This window comes from Chlorocebus sabaeus, chromosome 10, assembly GCF_047675955.1.
Source record: "Chlorocebus sabaeus isolate Y175 chromosome 10, mChlSab1.0.hap1, whole genome shotgun sequence".
In the NCBI taxonomy this organism is placed as follows: Eukaryota; Metazoa; Chordata; class Mammalia; order Primates; family Cercopithecidae; genus Chlorocebus; species Chlorocebus sabaeus.
In genome coordinates this window covers 79,484,804-79,511,351 of record NC_132913.1, presented here as the reverse complement: position 1 = coordinate 79,511,351, position 26,548 = coordinate 79,484,804, and the positions used below count along the sequence as shown (strand labels likewise).

The 26,548-nt window shown below is 35.2% G+C and overlaps 1 protein-coding gene across 1 annotated transcript in view; it reads left to right on the top strand.

The window, feature by feature from the left end:
- The window catches only part of TMEFF2 (transmembrane protein with EGF like and two follistatin like domains 2), a 240,424-nt gene that overhangs the window by 15,568 nt on the left and 198,308 nt on the right, over positions 1-26,548 (top strand). The window contains exon 4 of the mRNA XM_007965699.3: positions 61-87. Coding sequence (XP_007963890.1) covers positions 61-87 — 27 coding nt within the window. The remainder of the gene's footprint in view (positions 1-60; positions 88-26,548) is intronic.

Below are 26,548 nucleotides of genomic sequence, written 5' to 3'. Positions count from 1 at the left end.
AAAAAGTCATAAGTAATTCTGAATATGTTTTACTAGCAAATATAATTTTTCCCCCCACAGATGCAGGATCAGGATCTGGAGATGGAGGTAGGAGTTGCTTTTTTATATATTTGAAGATTTACTGGTGGATATTATTATGTATATTTATTTATGTATATTCCATTTCAGATATTTAAGGCAAATTCATATTTTGCATTTTAGGAAAGATGAAAACATAAAAAATTATCTCCATATAAAGTAACATGTATATGCCATGCAAATTATTTGGCATACTTATGAATCATACTCTATCTCCAGTTAATCTTCTTTGTTCATTTGTTTGTTTGTTTGCAAGTTATTTTTGATATGGATAGGCATAATGTAAAAACTTCTGAAGAGAAGCATGCAAGCATATTTGGCAGGGAAGAAAGAATTCATGAGGAAATCATTTAAATATTGGATTTTTAACTATAAGACACTGCTCTCAATTACTAAGTACTAATAAGACATACATAACCTACCATATAGACAAGGTTTTAATTATCGGATTTATAGTTTGAAACTGAAGGAACTTTAGTTCATAAAAATGAAAAAGATAAAATTAAGTCCAATGAAAGTATAATATTATCTTTGCTTCCTTGATTAAATCTATAGTTATTTTTACTAAAGTATGATGTATGTTCCCATTATTTAGTTTTGTTTAGGGAAGTATATAAGAAAGAGAGAGAGAGAAACTTTAAAAGTTTGATCTAATGTACTTACTACCAAATGAAGATTTTACCTGTAGATTGAAACTAAATCATAAATGTCCCAAATACTTTTCCCAATGAAATTCAAACAAAATTAGACTTTTATACACACAAAGCAAAACAAAACACAACCTATGTATAATTTCAAGATTAAGAAAAACAAAACAAATGAAAAACATTCTCTCAAGACCTTGCTTCGGTTGTGTAAAATAATTAAATGTGCTATTCCAAGTTGATTTCAGTTTTTAAATACAGAATTTGATAAAAGATAAGTAAAAGAAGGCCTTGGGTGCAGGGTGGCAGATATTTAATGCACCCTTTATCTAGTTCAGGAAACACTTGAAAGATTTATCAAGTTTCCTTATGTAATGAAAGGCTTAATTAGTTCAAATAAGCAATACCCACAGAACATAATTAGAGCAGCATATTGGAGCACAATTTTTTTTGTAAAGACTAAAACTGAACAGCAGCAGATTGAAGCACAATTTTTTTCCTAAAGACTAAAACCGTACAACAGTCAAGACTCAAGCATAGAATATGTTTCAATGTCACATGATGTTGGACAGTCCTTTGATGTCTGGACAGTCTTTCTCTACTTCTAATAAAGTTTTTCTTAGCTGATTAATATAGTATTCCCAAGGGAGTTTCCCTAGAGGTTTTGAAAATAAGACCTTAGAAGAACATATTAAATCTTAAAGAAAAAAAAAAAGACAGAGAAAAAAGGCAGTTCCTTTAGTAGATGTTTTACCATGAGAATATTATTAATAAGAAATCAATTTTTTAAAATGTTTCTTTTGTAAGGAAATAGTTTCTATGCAAAATTGTGTATATTTTCTAGCTGTTTAGTTTTATATGTAGACTACCTAATTTTGCAAATATTGTGCTGAGACTGAACTGTTCCACTGTTTACCCACCAGTCTTGTTAATTTTCTAGCATCTTTAAAAACAAAAAAAGAAAAAAAAATCATACCAAGAATATCTTCATTTCTCTTTCTGTTAAAGCATCATCATATACGTTTTTCTGCTTGACTGTCCTATCATACTATACATCATATCTTTATTTTTCTAACAATAAGATGTGAGTTTTGTTTCACATACTAGTTTCTAGTTTTCATTCATTGTTATTAGCATATGCAAGTGAAAGTGAAGTCAAACTCACTCTTCCTTGTTGCATTTTATATTAAAATCTTTGGTTCATTATGTTGTCTTGTGATCTGAATCAGACATTTTTTTCAGGAAATAATGTTAATCTCATGAATATGACATGTATAACTTATTTTATACCATATGAGTGAAACATCTCTTAGAAACCACTTTTTTATTTTCTTTGTCTTTTTCTGTTTCTAATCACTCTTCCTTTCAGTTATAGGTGCTTTATAGTAACTTGGAGAAAACAAAAACAACTTCCAATGTTTGCTTTAGAAAAAAAAGCATATAACACATTTAATTCTGAGCTTATTATTTTAAATAATGGCAGTTCTGAAAATTGTGGTGATGACTATTTGCTCCTAACTGCATACAATGTTTAAAATTAGAGACTGTTCAGGCTTTTCTTAACAGAACTACTTGATTTTCTAGTCTACATGTTACTTTGCTCTGTAAGACTATTAGTTTTAATTTTCTTTAAATTCTTTATTAAGGGATGCTAAAAACACTTAGTAACTAAAACCTAAAAACCTAGTTTAGAATGACATGCACAAATTCAGTTCATATATCCATTGGGTTGTAATCGTAAGATTTATGTGACTTGCTATCTCTCTTACATAGATGATAGACTTTCCCCTGTATTTTTGTAGAGTTCGTATTACCAAGGTATTGAGAGGCCAGAATCAGCTTTATTTTTGAATAAAGCAAAAGTGATTGAATGACTTGTGATTGTTTGGCTAATCCAACAATTGTAACTAGTGATTGTTCTAACTAATCTCTATATAACATATTCTCAGTAATGTGTATTTAATTAATAATGGGTTTACTTGGCAAGCACTTTGGATGGTTAATAGTTATTTTCTAATCTCTTATTTTAGCAAAAGTTAACACAATTCCAAAGTGGAGTACATTGAACAAAAGGGTGAAGTGAAGAAATTTACTTGCAAAACATTTATCATGTGTGACTATCATAAATGATATCATTAAACCTACAAATCTAAAATCATGTAAAAATATATCAACTATTACTTTTGAAAAATTGTCCTATATTTTAACATGAATGAATATTACATTAGTAATGAATATTAGACCTGATTATTCTAAAAATAATTTAAGCTTAACCCATTTGCATAAGGGTATACCTGTCATTTACTGCATTTGAGAGAACTTTTTACTACAACATGAAAGGGACATAGAGGTTTTATAAAATGTATTTTAACTTGTTATTGTACATTTTATAGGGAGTTCTAAAATCTTTAACTATTGACCTATTTACTCAGCTGAAACAATTCAAATGGTTAACTGTATTGAGATAAAACATGTTTACTGTGTTTCCAACATGATCCACAAAGATGCATTCTCTCCTAAAGGTGATTTGTAGAGTAATAAGATACAAACACTTCATACAAATCTTAATGTTTGGCTGTCCCATTTCAGTGACTGTATCCTCTTCTTTTGGTGTTTAAGAAAACTCATTAATACAAAAGATAATTTTGTATTATTAGTTTTGAACATAGAACCCGCCATTTATGGAACTCTGTTTTTGAACAAAAATGTTTGTTTTGAAAGGCATCTACATCAAATAAATTTTTTGGATAGATTCACACCTGATTAAAAAAAATTAAAGACAAACTCTAACTGTGAAGTGTGCTATTGGGAGGTAATATGTGGTCCAAATTCCAAAGAATTGGAGAAAGTGATAGAAAGAAAATGATTGGTGTTTCAAGTACTTATATATGGAAGTTTACTGTTGTAAATAAGAAAACGGGTGTGTGTAGGAGGGATAATAACTTCTTATCCACCCACAGACTTCCTTAAGCAACAAATACTGCAGGAAGAAAAAGTATTAGAGGTGCCTCCTCTCAAAATTCAGAGGTGTGTGGGTGGTTAAAGAATAATTTTTAACCCCTGCTTTTCTCTCTAAGTCTTTCAGTCATATTATAAAGACAATGCTATGAATATTTTCTATTACTCTTTTTTTTTAACTATTTTTGTGTTGTTTAGATCTTTGTTAGATTCGGAAAGATAAATAAGTCTGATGAAAGTAAAACCATGTTTTAACTATCAAAATAATTATAAATGTATTATCCTGCTGTACATGTGGGAGAATCCACAGTTAAATTTTAATATCATCTTAAAGGAAGTTGTGTGATAATGTTTATAGAAATAAAATGTATCTAAGATACACAGCATAGATACAATAAGTATATTTTTATTTCATGAGATAAAAGGAAGCACAGGACTTATTTATACAATTTATATATTTATAAACAATTTTAAGATAATTCTTTAATAAGTTATTGTTGGATATGTACAACAACAAGTCAAATTAAACTTATGTCTATTGTTTGTATAAAAAAGCCTTGCTTTTCTATGAATTATCCAGATAATTGTTGTTATGATGACTTTGGTGTAGAAAATCAGTTGACATATGGTTTTTATTTAATGAAAAAAATTCAAGTACAAATTATTTTCATATAACATTACTAAATATGTCCATAATTAAGACATTTGCTTCATATACATATTGGATAGAACAAGAAAGGTTTACATGGCAACACATTGTAGATCTTGGGTTGCTATTTCTGATTATGTGAACTGCTAAAAACTGGCAAAAGTATTTTAAGAACTTCGAAACTTGGAGATAATTTTTTTAAAATCCTTGTCTTTCTAATGTGGATTTTGTAATATTTAGTAACTTGGTTGACTTGAATGAGGCTAATACTGTAACCTAGGTATTGTTGCAAGATTTCTGGGGCTGTAAAGATGAATATGACACAGTTCTTTACACTCAAGGAGATTACCTGTAAATTCTCTTCAGAGCACACAATGGAAAAAATTATGATTCTAATTATGAAAAGAAAAATATTCCCCTGCAGAAATAAAATATAAAATATATTGTAAATAGCAAGGAAATGAACATTTATTCCATAAAACATACTTGTAAAAGGCTAATTTTCCCTTCCATGTTGCTGTGCTAATTCCCTCTCTAACCAGCATACCCTTTCCATTTCTCCACTGTCATGGTCAAATTCTGGCAAACACAACATTTCACATCATGGTTGTATGTTTTGTTCCTCCTCACCTCAGCCCCCCGTGCTTGGGCTCACATTACAGCCAAAGTCTGACAGGTGTCAATTGTAAGCAACTTCTGCCGAAATACTAATTTAATAAAGAAATGCTACCAAGCATGACACGTCTGAGATTCTTCCCAGGAAATATATATGGGAAGAAAGCAAAAACTATTCTCTTTTTGCTCTGCCACACCTGAGAGCTGCTGTTCTGCTGGAGATGAGCTTATAGGCATCTGAACTTCAATTGAAATCCTATCTCAGTTCTTCTTAGGTTGAAATCTATCTTGCTTTCTCTTTACCCAAAAGAAAAACTATATTGCAGTGGAGTAATGAAATAGAGATAGAATGAATGAGGGCCATGTAATGGATAACAAAATTGGAAAAATACAAAAAACAAACAGAAGGAGGAAAATAAAGTGTGAGTGATGGAAAATGAAAAGGGAGGAGAAAGGGACCTTTGTTATCAGTATGGCTATAGCTTGTTTTCACACATGAATACTCTTTTAAAAATAAAAATAACTTTTTTTCTTCCAGTAGAGCAGTAATAGTTCTCTGAATTTCTGCACATTGCTTAAGAATGTGATATAGATGCTACAAACTTTTGTCTGAATCATCCCTATGGGTTTTTAAAAACTATATATAGGAAAAGAAAGTTAATCATTATGTGTAGTATGATAGAAATGACTTTGGATTATCAATCAGGAGATTTGCGTTCTAGATTTTTAACCAACTTGAAGAATGCCTGTTTGATTTTTACTCTCAGTTTCCTAGGAGGTTCATTTATTTTATCAGTGAAATGGTAATATGCCTCTATAGGAAAGATGATTAAAATAAAGTAACGTAAATAACTTTGAACTCCAAAAAATTCAAAATGAAATGAAAAGAAATTACGTTTACCTTTACTCTTTAAAACTTCAAAATGAAATTAAGAAAATTCAAAAAATTCAAAGTGAAATTAAAAGAATTTATGTTACCTTTACTCTTTATTTCCATATACTCTAAGAGTATAATTTCTCTGAAGGGTTTAATTAGAATGTTGAATCTTTTAATTAGTGATTTTAAGTCCATGGCTTAAAGTATTGATGCTGGGATAGTAATAACTCTAAGAATCCAGTACAGTTTCTAGTATTTAGAAGATACAGCTAGCTCTGCCTCCTGAAAGGAAGTGAAATCACTGTGCTAATACACTTAATGGAAGAGAAATGCATCCAGAGGAAATGCAGTTACCCAAGATAGGTAAGAAATAAGGAATAATGTTTAAAATTTCAAAGCAGTATGTAATTATTCTTAAAACTACAGTGGCAGGCATGTTGCCTCTGTAACAAACCATTAAAGAAGAAATAGGAGGGAGTCACAATGTAGGAGATTCTGTATACTTAAAAGAAAAAAAAGTTTGTGAGGGCTCTGAGCATTGCAAAATTTTTCTTAGGGGATTAAGCTTTTTAGAAAGAGATTCTTAAAATTGATGGGAAGATTTTATTACAATTCTGCTTGATGTCAAAATATGAACTAAGTAAATCTGTAAGAATCCCTATGTTCATGTATAATTATTTATAAAATGCTCTATAGTTTATAGAAAGCACTATTATAGCATTTAATTTTTAATTTTTATGAACATGTAATAGTTCTACATATTTATAAGCACATATAATGCTTAGATACAAGCATGCAATGTGTCATAAGATCAGGGTAATTGGGGTATCCATCACGTTACGCATTTATTATTTCTTTGTGTTAGGAACATTCCTACTGTATTCTTTTAGTTGTTTTGAAATATACAATAAGTCATTGTTAACTATAGTCATCTTGTTGTGCCACCAAACACTAGATCTTATTCCTTCTATTTAACTGTATTTTTGAACCCATTAGCTATCCTGTGTTTATCCCACCCTTTTAAACCACAACAGCCTTTGGATGTGTAGATGAAGATCAGAAAGGATGAGCACTTTGTGCAGTAAATATGGTAACTAAGCCAGTCCTTGAACTTCAAGAAGGAAGGAAACTAGTCTGCAAGATTGCCCTACCTCTTGTACTTTTTTGCAACAACTGTACCAGACCTCATCTTCTTTGGTTTCTATAAATCATCAATTCTACCAGCAGTCCGATGACATTCTATTATTACATCTCCTCATCCCCTTCCCACTTTCACTTTTGATTCTGAAATCATCCGTTCTACTCAATGTAATTCTCAAACCCCATGGGTTTATACTTTTTTCTGCTAAGTTAATCACACACCTCAGTCCATGGGACTTAATGATTGCCAACTATTCTATTACTTTTCCCCTTTGTTTATCCAACCCTAATCCCATTCCTGATCTTCTGTAAGTATTCACTCTAACATATTTGAGATACTTTAAATCATTGCTAAAAAAAAAATATATAGGATAGTTGTGTAAGTAGCAGTAGGAGGTAGTGGTTCAACACACATATTCTAGAGCTCTAGACTCTGGATTTGATCCTGGCTTACCACTTACTAGCCAGGCTACTGGCCAGTACTTACTGTAGCTGCTGATCCTGGGCAGGGTACTTAGAATCTCTGTTTTTCATTTCTTTATTTGTGACCCTGGCATGGTGTGCAGGAAAGAACTCTAAAGTTGAGATTTGTGCACATGAAACTTATGAATTTTGCTCTCAGGATCAGCATCTGCAGAAGGGAAGACAATAAGATTGAGAAGAGGGTGAATTTGAATTAGTGCAGTTAAAAAAAAAAAAAAAAAGCTACACAGCGTGGCCCATATGAGTTCTCAAGATGGGATGGCCCCTATGAGTTGTCCTCAACTGAAGAAGCAGGGCTGAGCTTTTATACCCCACCATAATCACCATTGATGTGGGCAGCTCCCAAAAGGGAGCATACCTTGGGCCAGGCAGCTCTCTTCAACTGCAGACTACACCTGGAGAGGGACTCAACTGTGAGCTATCTGAGTGAAATACTCCAAGTAGCTGAGGAGGGAAAAATGTGGACATTGCACCATGGTATCCACTAAGACCTGTAAAATATGAAACAACAACAAAATAACAGAATTCTTAACCTTGTAGAACTTATTTCTTGGAAAGAGACTTGAGCAGTAAACAGGAAAAACACAGATTGTCATATGGTAATGAGTGTGATGCAAGAGGAGGAAAATGAGATAAGGGAAATGAGAGGTTACTAATTTGTTTGGGGTGATCAGGAAGGCCTTGGAGAAGGATCCAGAGGGAATGAAGGGGCAAGTCCTGCAGTCAAGGGAGAGAAGGACATTGCAGCAAAGAGAACTGCAAATGAGAAAATTATGAAGCAGATGCATGTCTGGGATATTCCAAGAACATCAAGGATGTCAGTTGGACTAAAATGAGTGAGGAGATGCTTGGTTGAAGATGTAGTAAAAGAGTGGGAGTGACCCTCAAGGCCAGAAACAGAAAGTTCTTTCTCTAGGTGAGAAGGGAGCCATTGAAAGGGTCTGGAGGAAAGGAGAATGTTGTAATCTGACTGGTGATTTTAAAAGATCACTCTGGCTGCTGTGTTGAGAACATGCCTTGCTGAAGTATGAGAGTAAGGGAGAAAGCAGGGAGACCTGTGCAATTAAAAGAAAAGAAAGATAAAGTTTTTTTTTCCCTGGTTGTCATTGATTTGGGGATCACAGTATCTCTTGTCTATTTTGGTATATCACTCTGCTACTCATCTGAGTGACTTTGTGTATGGCCCTTTATTGAGTATATTGAGAAGATACCCTAGGTTTTGCTGTAGTCAAATCTATTTTTAATCCTCATAAGGTATTTTTATATTGGGGTTTTAGGATATCTTTCTTCTGTTTTGAAATTTTTAATTCCAGATAGTATTTAATGCATAGGAATGTCTCTGCATGCTGCAGTGCATGCCAAATTGCATTGAATTTGTTTCAAATTTGGATTTGAAAATATAGCTTTTGCTTTCAATGTACTAAATGAACAATACACATTGTAGCATATGATTTTCAATGTGTACTTAACAAAGAGCAATTTCATTTTCTCTGGTAAATTACACACTTGTTATAGCTTTGGGATTTAAAAAAATCCAGGAATAAATAGAAAACAATATGTTTAAATAATGTTAGCATCCTGGCTCAATGAGTCAAACCAAAAGAATTATTCTAGTGCCTGTCACTTAGTAAACTGGTTCTGAAAAATCTTTTAATTTTGTGTTCATTGCCGATCTATCTCTGAAAAGAATAAAGGGAGAATTAACTGGATTTCAAATAATGTTGGCCTGGTGCTTCCATGAACCGATTGTGCAATTTGGTTATTTAAACTGGATTCATTCCAAATTAAATAATATTTCTTATAAACTTGAACTTTTTATCTATTTTTTTTCTCATTTTCCAGCTACATTCTCAGTCTTTTCTCCTGTAATTTGGCTGACTGGATTGCTATTCTGTCATTACCTTCTTTTGGTGAAGGCCACAAACAGAAGGAACATATTAGTGAAATCAGTTGGAGAGGAAACCCATTTCTATAATTGCATCTACAAAAAAATGGTATACTCTGCATATATTTGGTCCTGGCAACATTGAGAAGTTTACATGTTCTTGTAAGCATTGAGATAGTGTGAAAGTCATTACGGATATGCTGACTGTCCTCTCCAGAGAACATAGCACTCGCAGAAAAATATGACCTTTGGCAAGTAGAATTTCTGACACACTAATTTAAGTGATAGTGGTGGCAACTCATTGAAAGGACATGTGGACCTATATAGTGTCATCTTTTCTGGCCCCTTTGAGCCTCATGATATAGTTTGAGATCTAATCCTTAAGGGTTACAGAGTTTTACAGTGTTGAGAATTTTATTCAGTTACTCAAAAGACAACCGTAATAGCAGCTTCAATGTGGTTATCTTTAAAATAGCTGTTATTTTTAAATATAATTAAAGAGAAACACAGCTGGCAGTTTAAAGGAAAAAAAGGGAATTAGTAGTACAGTTATTACACTGCATCTTAAATAGTGAGGTGATATTAAATGGTTGTATTCTGGAAGCTCATGCCCACGCTGCCTTTGAAGTTCAGGCTTCCCAACCACATTCAGGCATTGATTCAGGAAACTCCCTTGGCCTTCCAGTAAGAGAGAGCTCCCTTATGCCAAGAACTGCTTTGAAATAGAATGTGGCAGAGTTATATAGTGGGTCCAATTCTGTAAGTCAACACACTCTGGATTTTCTACTGTGAATAGCTCTCAGATCTACATCTCCAGACCCTCCACCAATAGTACATTTCAGCCCCTAGGCATCTCTCGTCTATAGCATTGGAAAAAAAGCCTCCTAACAGATCTCCCCACTTCCATTCTTGCCTACCTAAAATTTTTCTTACTTGCACAGTCAGAATATTTACATAAAATACTTATCTAAATGTATCATTTCCCTACTTGCAACTCAGCAATGGCTGTCTGTCATCCTTAGGATAAAAATTTGTCTTCACAACAGGAGCTACAAAGACCTCCAGAACTGGTTCAGTTCCTGGCTCTCCATCCACAGCATTCATTTTCTCTACCTCAGACTTGACACTCCGGTATACTTTTTTGTTGATAGTAGTTCATTGGGATAGACCATCAATTGATTGCATACCTCTGTGCTTTGTTAATGCTCTTCTATTTGTCCAAAACCCTTCCCATATTTTTTTGCCTAAATATCATTCATATTCCAAGACTAAGTCAATGATAATCTACATCAGAATGATTGTCCTCAATCCTCTGTTTGGACTACATGTCTCTCATCAATTCTACTTTGTGTCATCAGTCTGATTCATTGAAATAATCTGTATATTATATGTGCCTCAGGCTAATGACTATTAATACCTGTATATCAGAAAAGAAAGGCTAGTGCTTAGTAGAATTTTGTTAAATATTTGCTCAACTGAACCAGTGTGTGAATACTAACAACAAAAAGTATGCTTAATTCAGGTGTCACGGCATGTGCCTTTAGTCCCAGCTACTGAGGAGGCTGAGGTGGGAGGATTGCTTGTGGCCAGGAGTTAGAGACAGCAGTTTGTTATGATTGTGCCTATAAATAGCTACTGTACTCTAGCCTAGGCAATGTAGCAAGACCCCGTCTCCAAATAAAACCAAAAATTTAAGTAAAAAATAAAATTGAAAAGGAAAGTGTGCTTAAATTTCTAAATGTTTCTGCTCACATGCTGCCATTTAAATTATTTGAAATTCTAAATTAAAAGTTGAATATGAATGGTTTTGCATACTAAAATGACTGTAGAAGTATTTTAACTTCATAAAAGATGATGGGAAATCAGCAACAACAACAACAAAATAATGGCACGCCAAGAGGAACCTAGTAAAACTGGGTTACAAGCTTAGCCTGAGAGTCATCTAATACCAGTATATCAACTTGTGATCTACCTCATTATCCAAAAGTAGTGTGCAGAAAGAAAAAAAATTGAAGTATTTTAGGATTCTAGTTTGTTGGTAATTGAGATAATTTTCACCTATGTGAATACTCTATTCCACATCCAAATTACTTATTAAAATCCCGGATGACTTTGGCCAGAGAATGTATTATTTGGAATTCCATTTGATGCCTTCATTTAATTTGACATTGAACCAGTTGTGGGGAGGGGTGGTGGTGGTGGGGAATATCTTTTTGGAATATTCAAGGAGTTACAATCATAGTAAATTTATGTATAAAGTTCATAAAATTTAACCATCAAAGCGTATTACTTGGAAAATAAAACACTGGATATTAGTTCCTCATATCTAGAAAGTCTCTTACTTTTTTGAACGAAGAGAATAGAATTCTTTGAACGTTTAACTTTTGAAATACTCAAAGATATTTGGAGAGAAAAATGGAGCCTCCATCTGATGCCATGGAGATTCTAGATCAAATGATTTCACAGTAAGTCACATCACTGTCAGTAGACTGAAAGTAAAGACTCAGCCAACAACATTTCATAGAATTGTGTCTGGCATGTACTATGTGCTTGTTAAATACTTATTAAATTAAGGGATGAATGAATGAACTGTCAGGGAAGTGATGTGAACTGCTTTGAATACAATTAATTGATGCATGCATGAACACAGAAGCCACTCTTCTACTTCCCAGTAATTGCTAACTATGGCCCTCAACTTACTGAGAGGGGGCATAGGAAATGCCATAATACACATCATCTCTGAAGAAATCTGCAAAGTGATTCTGTTTCATCCATTATCTTCAAGTGAGATCTCCTACCCCTGTCCTCATGCTCTTTGATCCCATCTGTTTGCCTCACATGTGAAACTTCAGCAATGTAGTAATGCTGTGCTCAAATATAAAATATAAGTGTAGAGGATAAAAAGGAGAACTTGGAAAAAACAAGGTAAAAAGAACAAACTAGTGAAGGGAAAAGGACTTTTCTATGTAAAATAACAGAAGAAGAAAGGAGAAAGCAGTGATGTTCAGCATTTTGTAGAAAAGTTTTAATGGTTAAGTAAGGAGAAAAGATGAAATTTTAAATAGCTCCAGGCGTGGGTAGGCCGTATTAGTTTTATACATTCTAACTCTTAACATTTCTTTCAATATTAACGTATACAATATTAACTAAGTTTATGCATTTCTCCCTTTGATTGTTTCTGTATGCCCAACACATGTTTTGAGAAGAAAATAAAGAAAAATGTGTTCCAGGCAGAGATTTATTTTCCTAACTCCACCACCACATGCATATTTCTCACCCACCTAAAATAGCATTTAATGCTGCCATTAGATATTTTATTGGGAAAAATAGGTTTCGTGCTTGCCAGACAGGACAAAGGTTGAAATCAATGCTTCATTCTGCTGACTAGGAGAATTAGACATCCTTCTTCTACTCCAGCACTTTTAAAAATGTGTTCTGTGGAACTTGAATGCCTCAAGATGCTATTCTGAAAAGAGTATCCATTTAAGTGAGGTTGATAAAAGCAACATATTTTGATGCCTTTTCAAGAGCCATATATAAGGTGACCAACTAGTGCCAGTTTGCCCAGGATTTTTCTGATTTTAGCACTGAAAAGCTTGTATCCCAGGAAACTCTTCAGTTCTAAAAAACTGTTCTAAAAAATTCATATATGTCTTGAAGTAACAAATATGCTAAATTTTGTTTGAAATGTGTGTTTTTTTTAAGAATACCTGACAATGAAACATTTTTCTTAAGCAATAATATTAAAAATCAAAGGGATTAGTCATCTATGATACACACTTTGGGAAACTCTGCCCTAATCCCATCCATTTTTCTCCTGGCCCCTGGAGTCTCTCCTTTCTGTTGCTCCTTTTTGCGGGGCATATGGAGCCTGAGGAATGGTCTAGCATTGTAACTGCTTGAATTTCCTCCTGAGCGTTAGACTAGAGGTGCTTAAAGCCTTAAGCTTGAAATTTAAAAGAATTTCTATATTGCAAATATTTTTATCACTTTGAAATATTTCTCCTATCTCAATCTCTTTTACAAATATGTACCCGTCTTAATGCAAATCTCTTGGGAATTTCTACAGGCATGTAATACATTGTAAGAAAAATCCCTAAAAAGTCTACATTCCATTTTCTATTACATAACTCTGGAAGAATCTTGTGTATGTTTTGGGAAGTATATGTACATTTCAAAGAAGGAGGTCATAAAGAGTTTTGAGGCTGCCGTGGTATGGCAACATAGGCATTCCAATAACTCTCTTCTGAGCCCTCTCTGTAAGAACGATTTCCGCCGGGCGCGGTGGCTCAAGCCTGTAATCCCAGCACTTTGGGAGGCCGAGACGGGCGGATCACGAGGTCAGGAGATCGAGACCAGCCTGACTAACACGGTGAAACCCCGTCTCTACTAAAAAAATACAAAAAACTAGCCGGGCGAGGTGGTGGGCGCCTGTAGTCCCAGCTACTCAGGAGGCTGAGGCAGGAGAATGGCGTAGACCCGGGAAGCGGAGCTTGCAGTGAGCTGAGATCCGGCCACTGCACTCCAGCCTGGGTGACAGAGCAAGACTCCGTCTCAAAAAAAAAAAAAAAAAAAAAAAAAGAACGATTTCCATACCTGAGCGGGGGAAGAAGAACAAGACAAGCAGTAAGAGGCATAAAACGGAAGGCAGACATTGTCAATGCTTGGAAAGGGAGAAAAATTCAAATTCACAGCCACTTAGTTTCACTCATTTTTTTTTTCAAATAACCAACAGTTAAAAGTTTCATCTGCCTCAACACATCTATACTCCCACGGCGTCACAAACTAGAAACAGGTGCCTTTTCCTTCACTGCAAACGGTCATAAAAGGCAAGCCCATTTCAGTGAACTCCCAAGTACTGGGCAAATGAATGTATGAAAAGAGCGCTATTACACTGAATAATGTCTCAAAAACTGTGTTTGTTTCAACCAATTCTGAATTTTTCCTAAATTCAGAGATATTTATCTAACTTCCTCTAAGTAGTTTTCACCTCTAAATATCTGAGAATTAAAAAGTATGATTTCTGACATTTCTAGCACACAGTATCTACTGATAATGCTGAGGGAGCATTCTTTTTGACACACTCTCTCTCTTTTTTTTTTTTTTTTTTTTTTACCTCTGAGACAAGACCATGCAAAAGAAAAATGCAATAGTTGCTTGCTGTTCCCTGGGGTTATTGGAGAGGAAAGGGAATGGATGGAAAAGTACTTCAAATAGTATGTTACCTTTAGGTATGCTGCTTTCAAAGGGGGTGATTCTAGAAACACTGACAAAGACACATCACTGCTGTTTTACAAATTTTATGTGTGTGTGTTTATATGACTCACAAAAGTTCATACAGCTTATCTTCTCCCGTAATTGATAAGCCCAGTATAGCACTCTAGAGGCTAAACTATCTTGTTTTAACATACTTATTATAAGGAGTACCTACTATGTGTCAGGCATTTTATAGCCATATGTTAAGTACTTGCTATAACTCTTCAAGAAAGACATATCACCTCCATTTTTGGGTGAAGAAAATAAGAGATACAGATATTAAGTTATTTATGCAACATCAGGTAGTGTTAGTGGCAAAGGCAGGATTTACACCCAGCCTCCTGGGCCTCCAAAGTTTCCCTTTTCTCCACTGTTTTATGTGTAGTCCGTTATTTTTTTAAAGTCAGGGATTTATAACAGAAAATTATAAAATTTCATATTAAAATGTGTTAAATATATGTTATTTTGTTTAAAAGTAAGGTATTGCTATCAAGGAGAAATACGGCACTAGTCATAGAAACATCTGTGCTATTTGTTTTGTGTGATGTGTCTTTGGCTTGCTAGTCTCCTGCACATGCAAGTATGTGCATGCACACACAAATACACACACACGTACATGCACAGTTTTTATTCAGAGTATTCATTCTGCTAGTATGTATTAATAACTTTTATATATTGCTGTATTATACTTATACTCTGAGTATTTATAACATAGCATAACATTATTATACTCTGTGCCAACCATATTTTAGATGCTAGAGATACAGAAAAAGTCCCAATTCACAGGAAGTTCAATTCAGAAGAGAAAAAAACAGACATAAACCAAGCAAATAAATAAGCAGAAACATTTCAAAAAGTCTCACTATGTCACCAGGCTGGAGTGCAGTGGCGTGATCTCGGCTCACTGCAACCTCCGCCTCCCGGGTTCAAGCAATTCTCCCGCCTCAGCCTCCCGAGTAGCCAGGATTACAGGCACGTGCCACCACACCCAGCTAATGTTTGTGTTTTTAGTAGAGATGGGGTTTCACTATGTTAGCCAGGATGGTCTTGATCTCCTAACCTCGTGATCCACCTGCCTCAGCCTCCCAAAGTGCTGGAATTACAGGCATGAGCCACCGCGCCTGGCCTGTAATTACTTTTAAGAAAGTAAAACAGTGATGTTATGCAAAGTAACTAGCTTTGTGGAAAGAGTGAGATTTTCACTGAAGCCTTAATTAGTAGAAAGAACAAGGTACACAAAGATCAGAGGCAGGGCATTTGGAGCAAAGGGAAGAGCACAGGCCAATGCCCTAAGGGATGCCTTGGTGAAATCCAGAAATAGAAAGAGGGTAAGTGTAGCCTGAGCATAGTGAATGAGCAGGAAAGTGATAGAAGAGGAGAGTAGAGAAATGGTAAGGAATTTGGAGTTTATACATAGCATCATGGAAAGCCTTTGGAGAACAGTAATATAATCCGGTTTATATTTTCAAAAGATTGCTCTGGCATCTGTGTGGAGAATGAATTGTAGATGAGGCAAGAGTGGATGCAAAGAAAGCAGTAAAAAGATTATTATAGTGGAGCAGGGAAAGAGGATCCTGGCCTGACTAGTATGGTGGCAACAAATGTGGTGAGAAGGTGACGGATGTCCTGGGAGCTATGTCTACCCTCATTATTTCCCATTCCTTTCTATATTGATATTGGTGTGAACAAAATTGTTACATGCCAATGCAAAGAAGGATATGGAAAGGAGAAGAAAAAGAAATAACTCCATCACGTCATTTAGCACTCGCCAAGTTCTCCATGCCCATTTAACATAAATGAATGTGTAGGTTTACTTTTAAGACATGAAAATGTGTCATAAAAAGCATTATTTTAAAAACCAAAACCCATGCGTTGAGCCTACTATATTCATCTAAAGTAATTTTCTCAGACTTTCAAGAGAGAAACAGATTGGTGTACTTTTGGGGTTGTTAACTAGTGGCTTTTCAATAAAGCCTGAATATATTGGTGATTTTGTTTTTCATTTACCTTTTAAAATTTATACAATTTAAGTACCATCACTGATATGGCAGTAAAAAGTAAAATATAAAAATAGACAGCTCTATAATTTGGCCTTTAAATGGCTTTACATATTTATATTCTATGTAGGATATGTAACAGATTGTGACAACAGAATCAGATATAATCAAATTGCAGCCTTACAAATATAGCAAATATCATGAAACAGCTCCCTTCTGCTGACTCAAAGAGTGGGAGTTTCATTTCTTTCATTATATTTTTTCTGTAACAGCTTATCACTAGCAACACCTTTGTAGCATTTCTCCTTCTTTCTTAGTGTGAATGTCCGCACAATAGCACTTTACCTATATTTGCCATTGATTCTCTCACATTGGATTTTCTACTCTGGAGACAACTAATTTGAGTAACTGGAAATATAAAGCTTATGGCTTCCACCTTCAGTTTCCCAGTTCACATAGCAATATAGAAGTCACTTCCAGAGGCAGAAAGCCGAAGACCCACCCATAGACTTTGTTCAGCCTCCATGATGCTCCTTAGCTTATTTCTGTAAAGTCTGCAGATTTTCACATGTGGTATTTGGGGAAAATCTTATTATCAATATATAAGCATTCACTACAATTAAGCTCTGCTTGTTGTGATGTCTGAATATCAATAAGGACTGCAGTTCATCCTGAGAGTGACAGCCATTTAGTTCACTCTGCCTGTCTAATCTTGGGCAAGGATTTAAAAGATGCTGTCAAATATTTGTAAACATGTTGTGCACTTTTCTTTCACAGAGATTATTTTAGAGTGAGAAGAATTATTTTTCTGTTTTTGTCTTGGATTATTGTTTGGTTTTTAAAAGCTCGTTTAGCTTTTCCTCTTCTTTAACAGTAAATTGCAATTTTTTTCCCCCTAAGACTCACAGTAGCTATCCTTCGCTGTATTTGTGAAGTGGGAATAGTGTTGTACCAGTAGGGGGAGCTCATATCATACCTATTTTGTGGGTTGGCGAAAAGTAAATTCTGTAGGTTTGTGTAGTTAAGGGTGGAGCTATTTTACCTCTAAAGGCAACAAAGATTATGAGTTGGAATAGAAGTTATTTCCCCCAGTTGAAAAGTTAAACTTTGCTAAAGTTGTAAATCTTCACTACAGTAAGAGTTTAAGTGACTTTTGGTTAATGAAACTGCATACTGTGGTTGAAGTTTTCAGATAGCTTAATGTGGAGAATTTAAAACATATTAAAAGACTTTTTTCCTGATAGGTATTATCAGATTTTTTAATCCATAAATAACAGACACAGCACACACACCCCTGATTTTAAGGGGTTTCTTATGTTTGTTTCATGGCTGTAGTTTCATGTAAACATAGCCGGTGCTGATGTGAGTGGCAGTGGACATAGAGTTGAACAACTTCTTCTGATAAGTGTCTCCTAAGTAAGTTTACTTTGCGGTCATTTGCCTTCTTCATTACATTGGCATCAAGTGTAGTCCCAAAGGCACCAAGATCATGATTAGCTAGCTTTCACCAACATCAGTAAGGAAGCAGAACCTGAGGCATCCTTCTATTCCTTTTTCTTCTTCAAGGTTGTTATGTTTGTCTTTTGAGTTGTCAGCACCCTTCAAAATACTCTCTGTAATTTTAGAATCTTTAATATGGTGAACATCAAGCATCTCATCATGCCAAATGTAATTTTCTACACCCCCAGCATTTACTGTGTTCACAGGAAATGAAAAAAGAATCACGCTTCCTCTCTTTGCTTGTTTCTTATGCTTTATCGAACACCATTTTAATGCCAGGCGCAGAGTGAGAGACCAGAGATTAAAAAATAAAAGATGAACATGGCTTATCACTGCCCACAACAAACTCATGATCTAGGCAACACATTATTTGGTGTACTGGGGAAAGTATGACTCCAAAGCCTGTTTTCTTTATCAGAAGAAAAGGACACAGTTGTCTGCAGACTGGTCCACATGTTTGACTTTCACATCATTTCTGACTCAAGCAAGTTGCCTAATTGCTTACACTATACATGCCGAAATTGAAAGTCTTCGAATTTGGAAGTGCATGATGCCTGCTTTTAGATGGATGTGGATTATGGATTCACTTATGTCATACAATTTTCATGCAAACTACTATGCTATTTCAGGCCGGGTGAGGTAGCTCATGCCTGTAATCCCAACACTTTGGGAGGCCGAGGAGGGCAGACCACTTGAAGTCAGGAGTTCAAGACCAACCTGACTAACATGGTGAAACCCTGCTAATGAAAATACAAAAATTAGCCCTGCATGGTGGCAGATGCCTGTAATCCCAGCTACTAGGGAGAATTGCTTGAACCCGGAAGACAGAGGTTGCACTGAGCCAAGATCATGCTGCTGTACTCCAGCCTGGGTGACAGAGCAAGACCCTGTCTCAAAAAATTTTTTTAAAAATTAATATGCTGTTTCATAGGTTGAATCTGCTTGGACACTGGTATGCAAGCAGGAGGGGATGAGGGGAGAGGAATAGGAGGTGACATGGGAAGATGAGACTGGGAGATGGTAAAATGTGCCCACTTCCTTAGGGTGAGCTCCACAACTGTCTAGCAATTCTCTAGCAATAAAATGGCTGTCCTAAGATTGATAAGCCTTTAGCATGGCAGAGCGATGACTCTAGACTCTCGGATTTAAAGATCTCTTTGCTTCCCACAAGGTGAGTCTCTTCTCCTCTCTTTCCTCTACATGAACTTTCTTGTCTGTCATCGTTACTGCCTATTGCATCCAGTTTACTGTAATGCATAATTACCATGCCATGATTGCTGCTGCAGATGCCTCTTTCTCTGTTCTTCCTGCACATCCTTTTCCATTTATCTTATATTTCCTTCCTTGGAAATATAAGATACATCTATATACATCACGGTGCCTTTGTGATGTTAAATATCTTTTTTTTCTAAAGAAGGTCCCCTAAATTGCAAAAGCTCAGGCTCCACAGAGTCTTAGATCAGTCTCTGTCCGTGGGTTTTAATATTCACATCTTTGGCTCACTTTCCAATTGCCTTGTTGTTTCTGCTGCTGCTGCTGCTGCTTTTGTGTTATGATTCTGTAGGTAAATTATTGTAGGGCTTGCTCTTTTCTTAATGAATATTTTTAATATCTTTTTTTTCTCCCAGGCAGTTTCTTAGTCCAGAGTTGTGCCAGAAGCCAAATTTTCTAATAGAGCTTAATGGATTCTTTGACAATTCTTATAAAATATGGTATCTTAAACATCTATCACTAAAGTGGATATTACAGTACAGATATTGCAAGAATGTATTTAACAGGGTACATAGAATTTCTGCCAAACCAAATGTTGATACACAGTATTAATAGGACTCACTCCGCAACTTATATTTCAGCCTTCACAGTTACTGTGATATCAAGTTCTTTATGAAATCTATTGAGTACCCTCTCAGTTTCATCCACCTTGACCTCCCCTCCCCAAACACACATACTTGCTCCACCTAAGAGGCCTAAGCCTTTCAAAATTTTAGAAAGCAGTTCAAATAAGATGCCCTTTTTCCAGGCAGTAATATCACAATAGAAAACATCTTCTGAATACTAAACCTCTGGCATCAATAGAGTCTATTCATTCCATTGCCAAAGGAAATGGAAACCCAATAATTATCACTGGCCCTATTACTTCTTCTCATTCGCCCTGGTCTCACACAAAGCCAAAGTTCAAGTTCTTGGTTCAGACTTTGGGATTTCCAAAGAACTGGTTTGGTGAATGACTTTTATTTCTTAATTCAACCTTTTATGTATCCAGCACTTATTCAGGTTCTGCGACTATAGAAGTGAACAGACAATATTTGTGCTAGCACGGCAGTAAGTTTTGGTGAAGCAGGGCAATGAGATGGGAGATATTAAGGGATGGAAAAAGACTGTTTAATTATCTAGAACACTTCCTTGAAATAGATTAACAAGCTTTCAATACCAAGCAGTTAGGGTAAGCCGTTGCTCAAAGGGATTACTATGACAGTTTTTTGTATTACCAAATTTTATTAGATGTTAGGTCCATACAGAGGTTGAACTATATGCAATGGCAGTAAACCGAATATGAAGTCATTAAAAATTAAGTTTTATGTTATTCTTTTGGGTGTCATGAGAGTAGCAAAACCAGTGCATTCAGTTCCCAGAATCACAGCTTCATCATAAAGATGAGTCATGTTGAACTAAAGGGATCATATTTTAATGAACCAATCTGGTTACTGTAGCTCATCTATGCTCAGCAGCAGACTGCCTGGGGAACAGGAGACAATCTATTTGTCAAATGAAGAATTAGTCCCTGATGCTATCCTTCTGTCTTTATTCCCCTCTCAACACTCTCCTCTCTGTTCCTTCTTATATGAAGTCTTGCCTTGCGGGTTTCCCTTAACTGCAAATAACAGTGGCATAAAACAATCTGCATTGTGCCTGCGATTCCCCATTTGGCATTTGTTGACAAATAAGAGTCATCAAATATTTCTTATTTATCTACCATGCTTTTAGCAATGTGGGGTTAAAAAATAATCTTTATAGAATAAGTTCTTGTCCTTGAGGAGGAGTTTACAGTCCTTTGAGAGAGTGAAAACATCCATACATAGAACTTCAGAACAAAAGGTATGGTCTGTAGTCATTCAGAAAAAAATGATTGCTCGACCGTATGTTAGGTAGTCAATAGGGAGAACCTTAGAAAGGAGTTGAGACATGAGTTAAACATTGAAGAATAGTTTAGGTGTTGAATAATTTGGCATTTTTATCATTTTCCAATTTGCTCTCTTTTTAAATTCATGTACTAAAGATTTCCTATTGACAAGCATACGATGCACAATTACTTTTATTCCTGATTTCAGTGGATCATTCTATGAGTTGCTGTGGTTGTTTTTCTAGCTTTAGGAGAGGATTAATACCTTGAATGCTTACTTTTGAGTCTCACCAGCACTAGAAGTTTTAAAGTGTGGAGTAATAACATCTAGTGTGAGGGAACTAGAGTGGAGACCAAAACATGCTAATTTTCAGTAGTCAGTGTATCCATGGGTAATTTTTATGGTTTGTGATATTCTGATGTAAATGCTTTAAAGTAGATTTTGAATATATTATCTTCTACTGAATCTCACATACTGTTATTTTAAAATTTATTAGTAAATACCAACTCTGTGTCAAGTAATGGACATTACTGATGGCTAAAAAGCTTGGTTGGCATCAGATCTGTCTAGCTTTCACATTAAAAATAATCTAGATTTACAAAGTTCTTGACACACAATATATCAGAGATATAATCTCAAAAACATATATCCAAATAAGTTCTGTCCTTTAAATTTGATCCTCTATATAACGATAATCATACCTGAACAGTAATGCCATCATTCCGTAGATTTTTTAAGTGTGTGTTTCAGTCTTTCTTAAAGTGCCAGTAGACAACTGTACAGATAAATTTCTTACATTATTGTGAAATTCACATTTTTACAAAGATGGTATTGCCCCTGCTTGATCATCTGCTTCATTAATTCACGCAACAAACATTTTGCATGGTACTCATACTGTGCCAGGGAGGCAAAAATAAATTTGGCGTGGATCCTGCCTCTAAGGATTGTACCACTAGTAGACTAAAACAGGTAAGAACTTGGCAAACGAACAAGGAAAAGGCCATTTGAGATAGAGGAAATGCACATAAAGACATGGAAGTGCGGAGCAGCATGGCATTTTCAGGGAACAACAGATGGTTTGGCATGACTAGAATGTGAAATGCAAGGAGAGAAAGGGTGCAGATGATGCTTTAAAAAGTTATTTTAAGCCAGACAATAAAGATTTTTTAACACTTAAAATAATTCCCTGTTATCAAAGATTTTATCTGTCTTTTTTACCATAGCCTGGAATAAAGTTCAAGTAGGCTTTTCAGGTATACTTTTATTAAAATTTGAGGGAATAGGGACAGTAGGAACAAATAAATAAGCTTAGAAGTGCCATACATGGTGTCAAAGTGATGTCTTGCTTTCACATTAAAAATGAATATAAATTTACAAACTTCTTGACATACAATATATTGGAGACATCATTTCAGAAACGTATATCCAAATAAGTATTACACTTCTTGTGAGCTATTTTCTTTTTTAGTCAAAATAATTAAGAAAACCACAGAGAGTATAGACGCTTACTTTTATGTGTTTTTATTAAGCTTTAATATTTAAATACATTAACATTTAATATATATAGCAATCTAAGTAATACGCATTTCTCTCCCTGTTTTACAGATGAGAAAACTAAGATTCAGAGAAACAAAGTGGCCTAAGATGTCCAGGTTACTAAGAGACAAAATCAATATTCAAACAGATATGTTTGAGGACAAAGTTAATAGTTTATACTGTGTTGCCACTTTCCCTTAGTCAGACTTTATCTATACCATATTTGAGTTTGAACACCTTCTGTTCTGAAGAAATTTTAAAGCTTTCATTAAACTGTCCCAAATGTCAGGTAGGAAAAGTTGACACTGATTTCCCTAAATCACAATATTCATATTAAATATTCTGGAGGTTGCCAGGGAAGAATTTCATAGCTATCTTATCTGCAACATCCTGTACAAACTGCCTCTTGGTGCATTAATCCTCAAATGATGTTAAAGAAAAATTGGGACTATTATAAAATCTCTAAGCGATAGTAGTCTCTCAAATGTGACTTTAAGAAAATATGTTAACCCCTCTCGACCTTAATTGTTCATCTCTAAAATGAACAGTTTAGGCTAATAATCCCAGTGATCCTTCTGCATGGTCTCAGGATTCTGTGCTCACTCCAAAATAAATAGCATTTCATTCTATAGATACAGTATATGCTGGCTTAGAGGTGAGAGAGAGACTTGTAGTGTTATTATTTTGTAACCGCCAAATTCGCAATCAGATTTGAGAGCTGTGATTTTTGTGTTTATTTTTAAGAATTCTCATGGCCTACATATTTCTGGCATATGTAAGATTTTGTTACTGGTGATATTCCCTGTTTATAAACAGAAACTTGTTCTTTAAAAACAAGGTACCAATGTGCTTAATTTTCAAATCAATAGAAATAAACTAATCAAGAATACCCATCAACTGCATTGTGGAATGGTTGTTGTATAAGGAGGCAGTAGGGTATAGGGATTAAGGACCCGGACCCTGGGTTTGAACCCTGGAAATGACACTTCTTCCTAACTGTGGAACTTTAAGCATGTTAATGCAGTTCTCCGTGGCTCAGTTTTCTCATCTGTAAAAACAACTTCTGCCTCATAGAGTTGTTTTGAGGATTAAATGTGTTCGTGTATGTGTAGTACCTACAACAGTACTCGGTACATATAAACATTCATGAATTGTTACCTGTTGTTAGCGTTATGGATAAGAGATCATTTATTTGAATTTAAGAAGCTACAGAATTAATGGATGAAACAAAAATATTGAAGGTAAGCTGCAAGAGGGCAGAGATTTTTGTCTGTTTTCCGTATCTGTTTCCTGGGCGCCACCCTAAGTATCTGGCTTAGATTAAGTGCCCAACATATATTTGTTGAGTGAATAGTTCAAGATTCAATGACTTGAAACCTCTATTATCCTGTTTTTTCCAAATGTTCCTCTGTATTTTAATGTTTCTTGTGTTCAAGAGCATTAAGCCATATGCTATAAATTCTATAACATAATGAGTAGTAAGTAACAGCTTTGGTCTCTAGACTCCTGTTTCAGTTCCTCTGTGCTATTTTAAGCAGAAATATCATAAAATCTTAGATAATTTCTTATAAAAACAAGTGTTAGGCCTCATCTTTTTTCTTCTTTTTTTGACAGGTAAATAAAACCAGGCCTCTACTTATTTAAACATTTCATGGGTCTTGGCAGTTCTCTTTGTTATAGCAGTAGCTGTATTGATCCAGCTGTTGCAGTTGCTACTTGGGCAGCTGCTGGGCAGCATTGCCAAATGCCTCAGATGGTTTTAAACTGATTTTAGAGAGAAAAACAATCCAGGAATTCCAGAAATACAGCTAAGCTTCCCCTCTCTCTTGTCCAATTAGCAGCTATGACTTAGAACCATGGATTCCAAATACAGCAATCCTGCTCTTTTGGATGCAAATTAATGCCTATCTTGAAAAGTCTAAGTTGGATAAAAATCTCACCCTCAGTCTCAGTTTTAGTAATAATACTTCAGAATTACAATTACTGTAAGCCAAGTGTTTATAAGGATTTTCATAATCTATGTCTTATTTTACTTAAAAACCCATGCTTTCTCCTTTTTACTCTTTCCCAGATAGACATAGTTCCCAAGTCACTGTTGATTAGACAAAGTGACAAGGATAGCCACTTTAGTTAATGAAACTAAATTATTTCTCCCAATAGGCTCTCAGTCAAAAGCTTGCTATATATAAGGTGCTTTCCAGCTTTGTACTGTCTTAAATGTCTTATTGTTGTCTAGATGATTTTGTTTGAGCCATAGGCTTGGAAAACAAGAAAAGTATATTGTACAATGCCAAAACCTAATAATTGTCACCACAAGGTGCATTGGCCAATGAGAGGAAACTTTGCGCCTTTTTTTTTTTTAACAGAAAGAAATATCTATGTCCAACTTAAAGCTCCCAGGAAGGGTAAGAAATTTTCGCATAAAGATTTTATAAGTTTTATAGAAGGAAAGAGGCTAAAAACCTATTTAGACCTTTTCTGCCCAAAATGCAGTGGTACAGAAACCTGTCAAAGTTTGGGAATGTACTTTCCAAAGACCAGGGATAAGAAGCAGGCAAGAAGCCCTTAAAAATCTGCTGCATGAAAATGGTGGCTGCAACATCACCAGCCTCATAAGAATATGCACATGTTTCAATTCCACTGTGGAGGTAGAATCCAAGCACAAATGATCCCTTGGTGATCACCTGAACAGTCTCCAGAGAAGAGAGAAAAGAATGTACCTGCTATAAGCATTGTGGAAGCTCTTATAATTTAGAACGATTATTAAAAAGAGATGCTACTTTATGTGTTACCCCAAAATAAGTGAAATAAGTGATAAAATTCATTAAGGTTGGTACAAAGTTCTGTCTGTGGTCCTTATTGGAGACACAAGCACCAAAGTAGTTTCTAAATAGAAACTTTCCATGTTTTTGATTTGTGGTATTTGAGGAGTAAATGCCAATCATGGCTAAGTCAGAAATTTCTTAGCATGCTTACTCTACCAATGTAGAAAGTGTACATGTAATCATTATGTGCATGCTTACTCAAACCATACCCTCAATCAGAGCGACCTCTCTCTTATACCAAGCTCTGTAACCAACCAACGCTGAACTCTTCACTAGAGAGAGTTGTACCCAGTGTTACATATTATTTGGTGTTTCTACTCCCCACATACACTGCTTCTGGATGAGGAAAGTCATAAGCGCTGGTTCTAAATACTGAAATGTAACATTGCCAAGTTAGTCCTTTCCCCTATAGTCTTGGACTCCTCTAATCACAAGAATCCAAGGGAACCACTGGAAGCACAAAAATAATCCTTCCCCATTTTCAAAAGCAGCCATGTCACTAATCAGAAACTGGTTAATGGAATTAGTATTGCGTTTAACTTTCTCTGCCTTCAAATTTAAGATACAAGCACAGCTTTGTATTCACCCTTTGCCCCACCAGGTAAGAATTTAAGCTAGTTTTGATAGAATTTCCTCTCAAAATAATAAAGCAATTTTATGTTTATTTACTGACTGAACCTGTGCTAGCCATTCTGGTGTGTTCCCAAGTAGGCATCAGCCATCTCATCCCTATTTGAGCAGCATCAGCACTTTCATCCCTATTTGAGTATACATTATTTTGAGCAATACAATGTACATCAGCATCTGTGACAGATCAGCTTCTTTCAAAACAGAAAACCGTGTAGACAGCCTGTAATATGCAGTTTTCATACCACAAGTGTTGATTTCTCCCCCAGGAAATGTAAGAATGGCACATCAACAGATATTGGCTATCATGAGTTGTGTCTGAGTGTTGATTTTAAGTAGTCTAATTAAAATGTCCC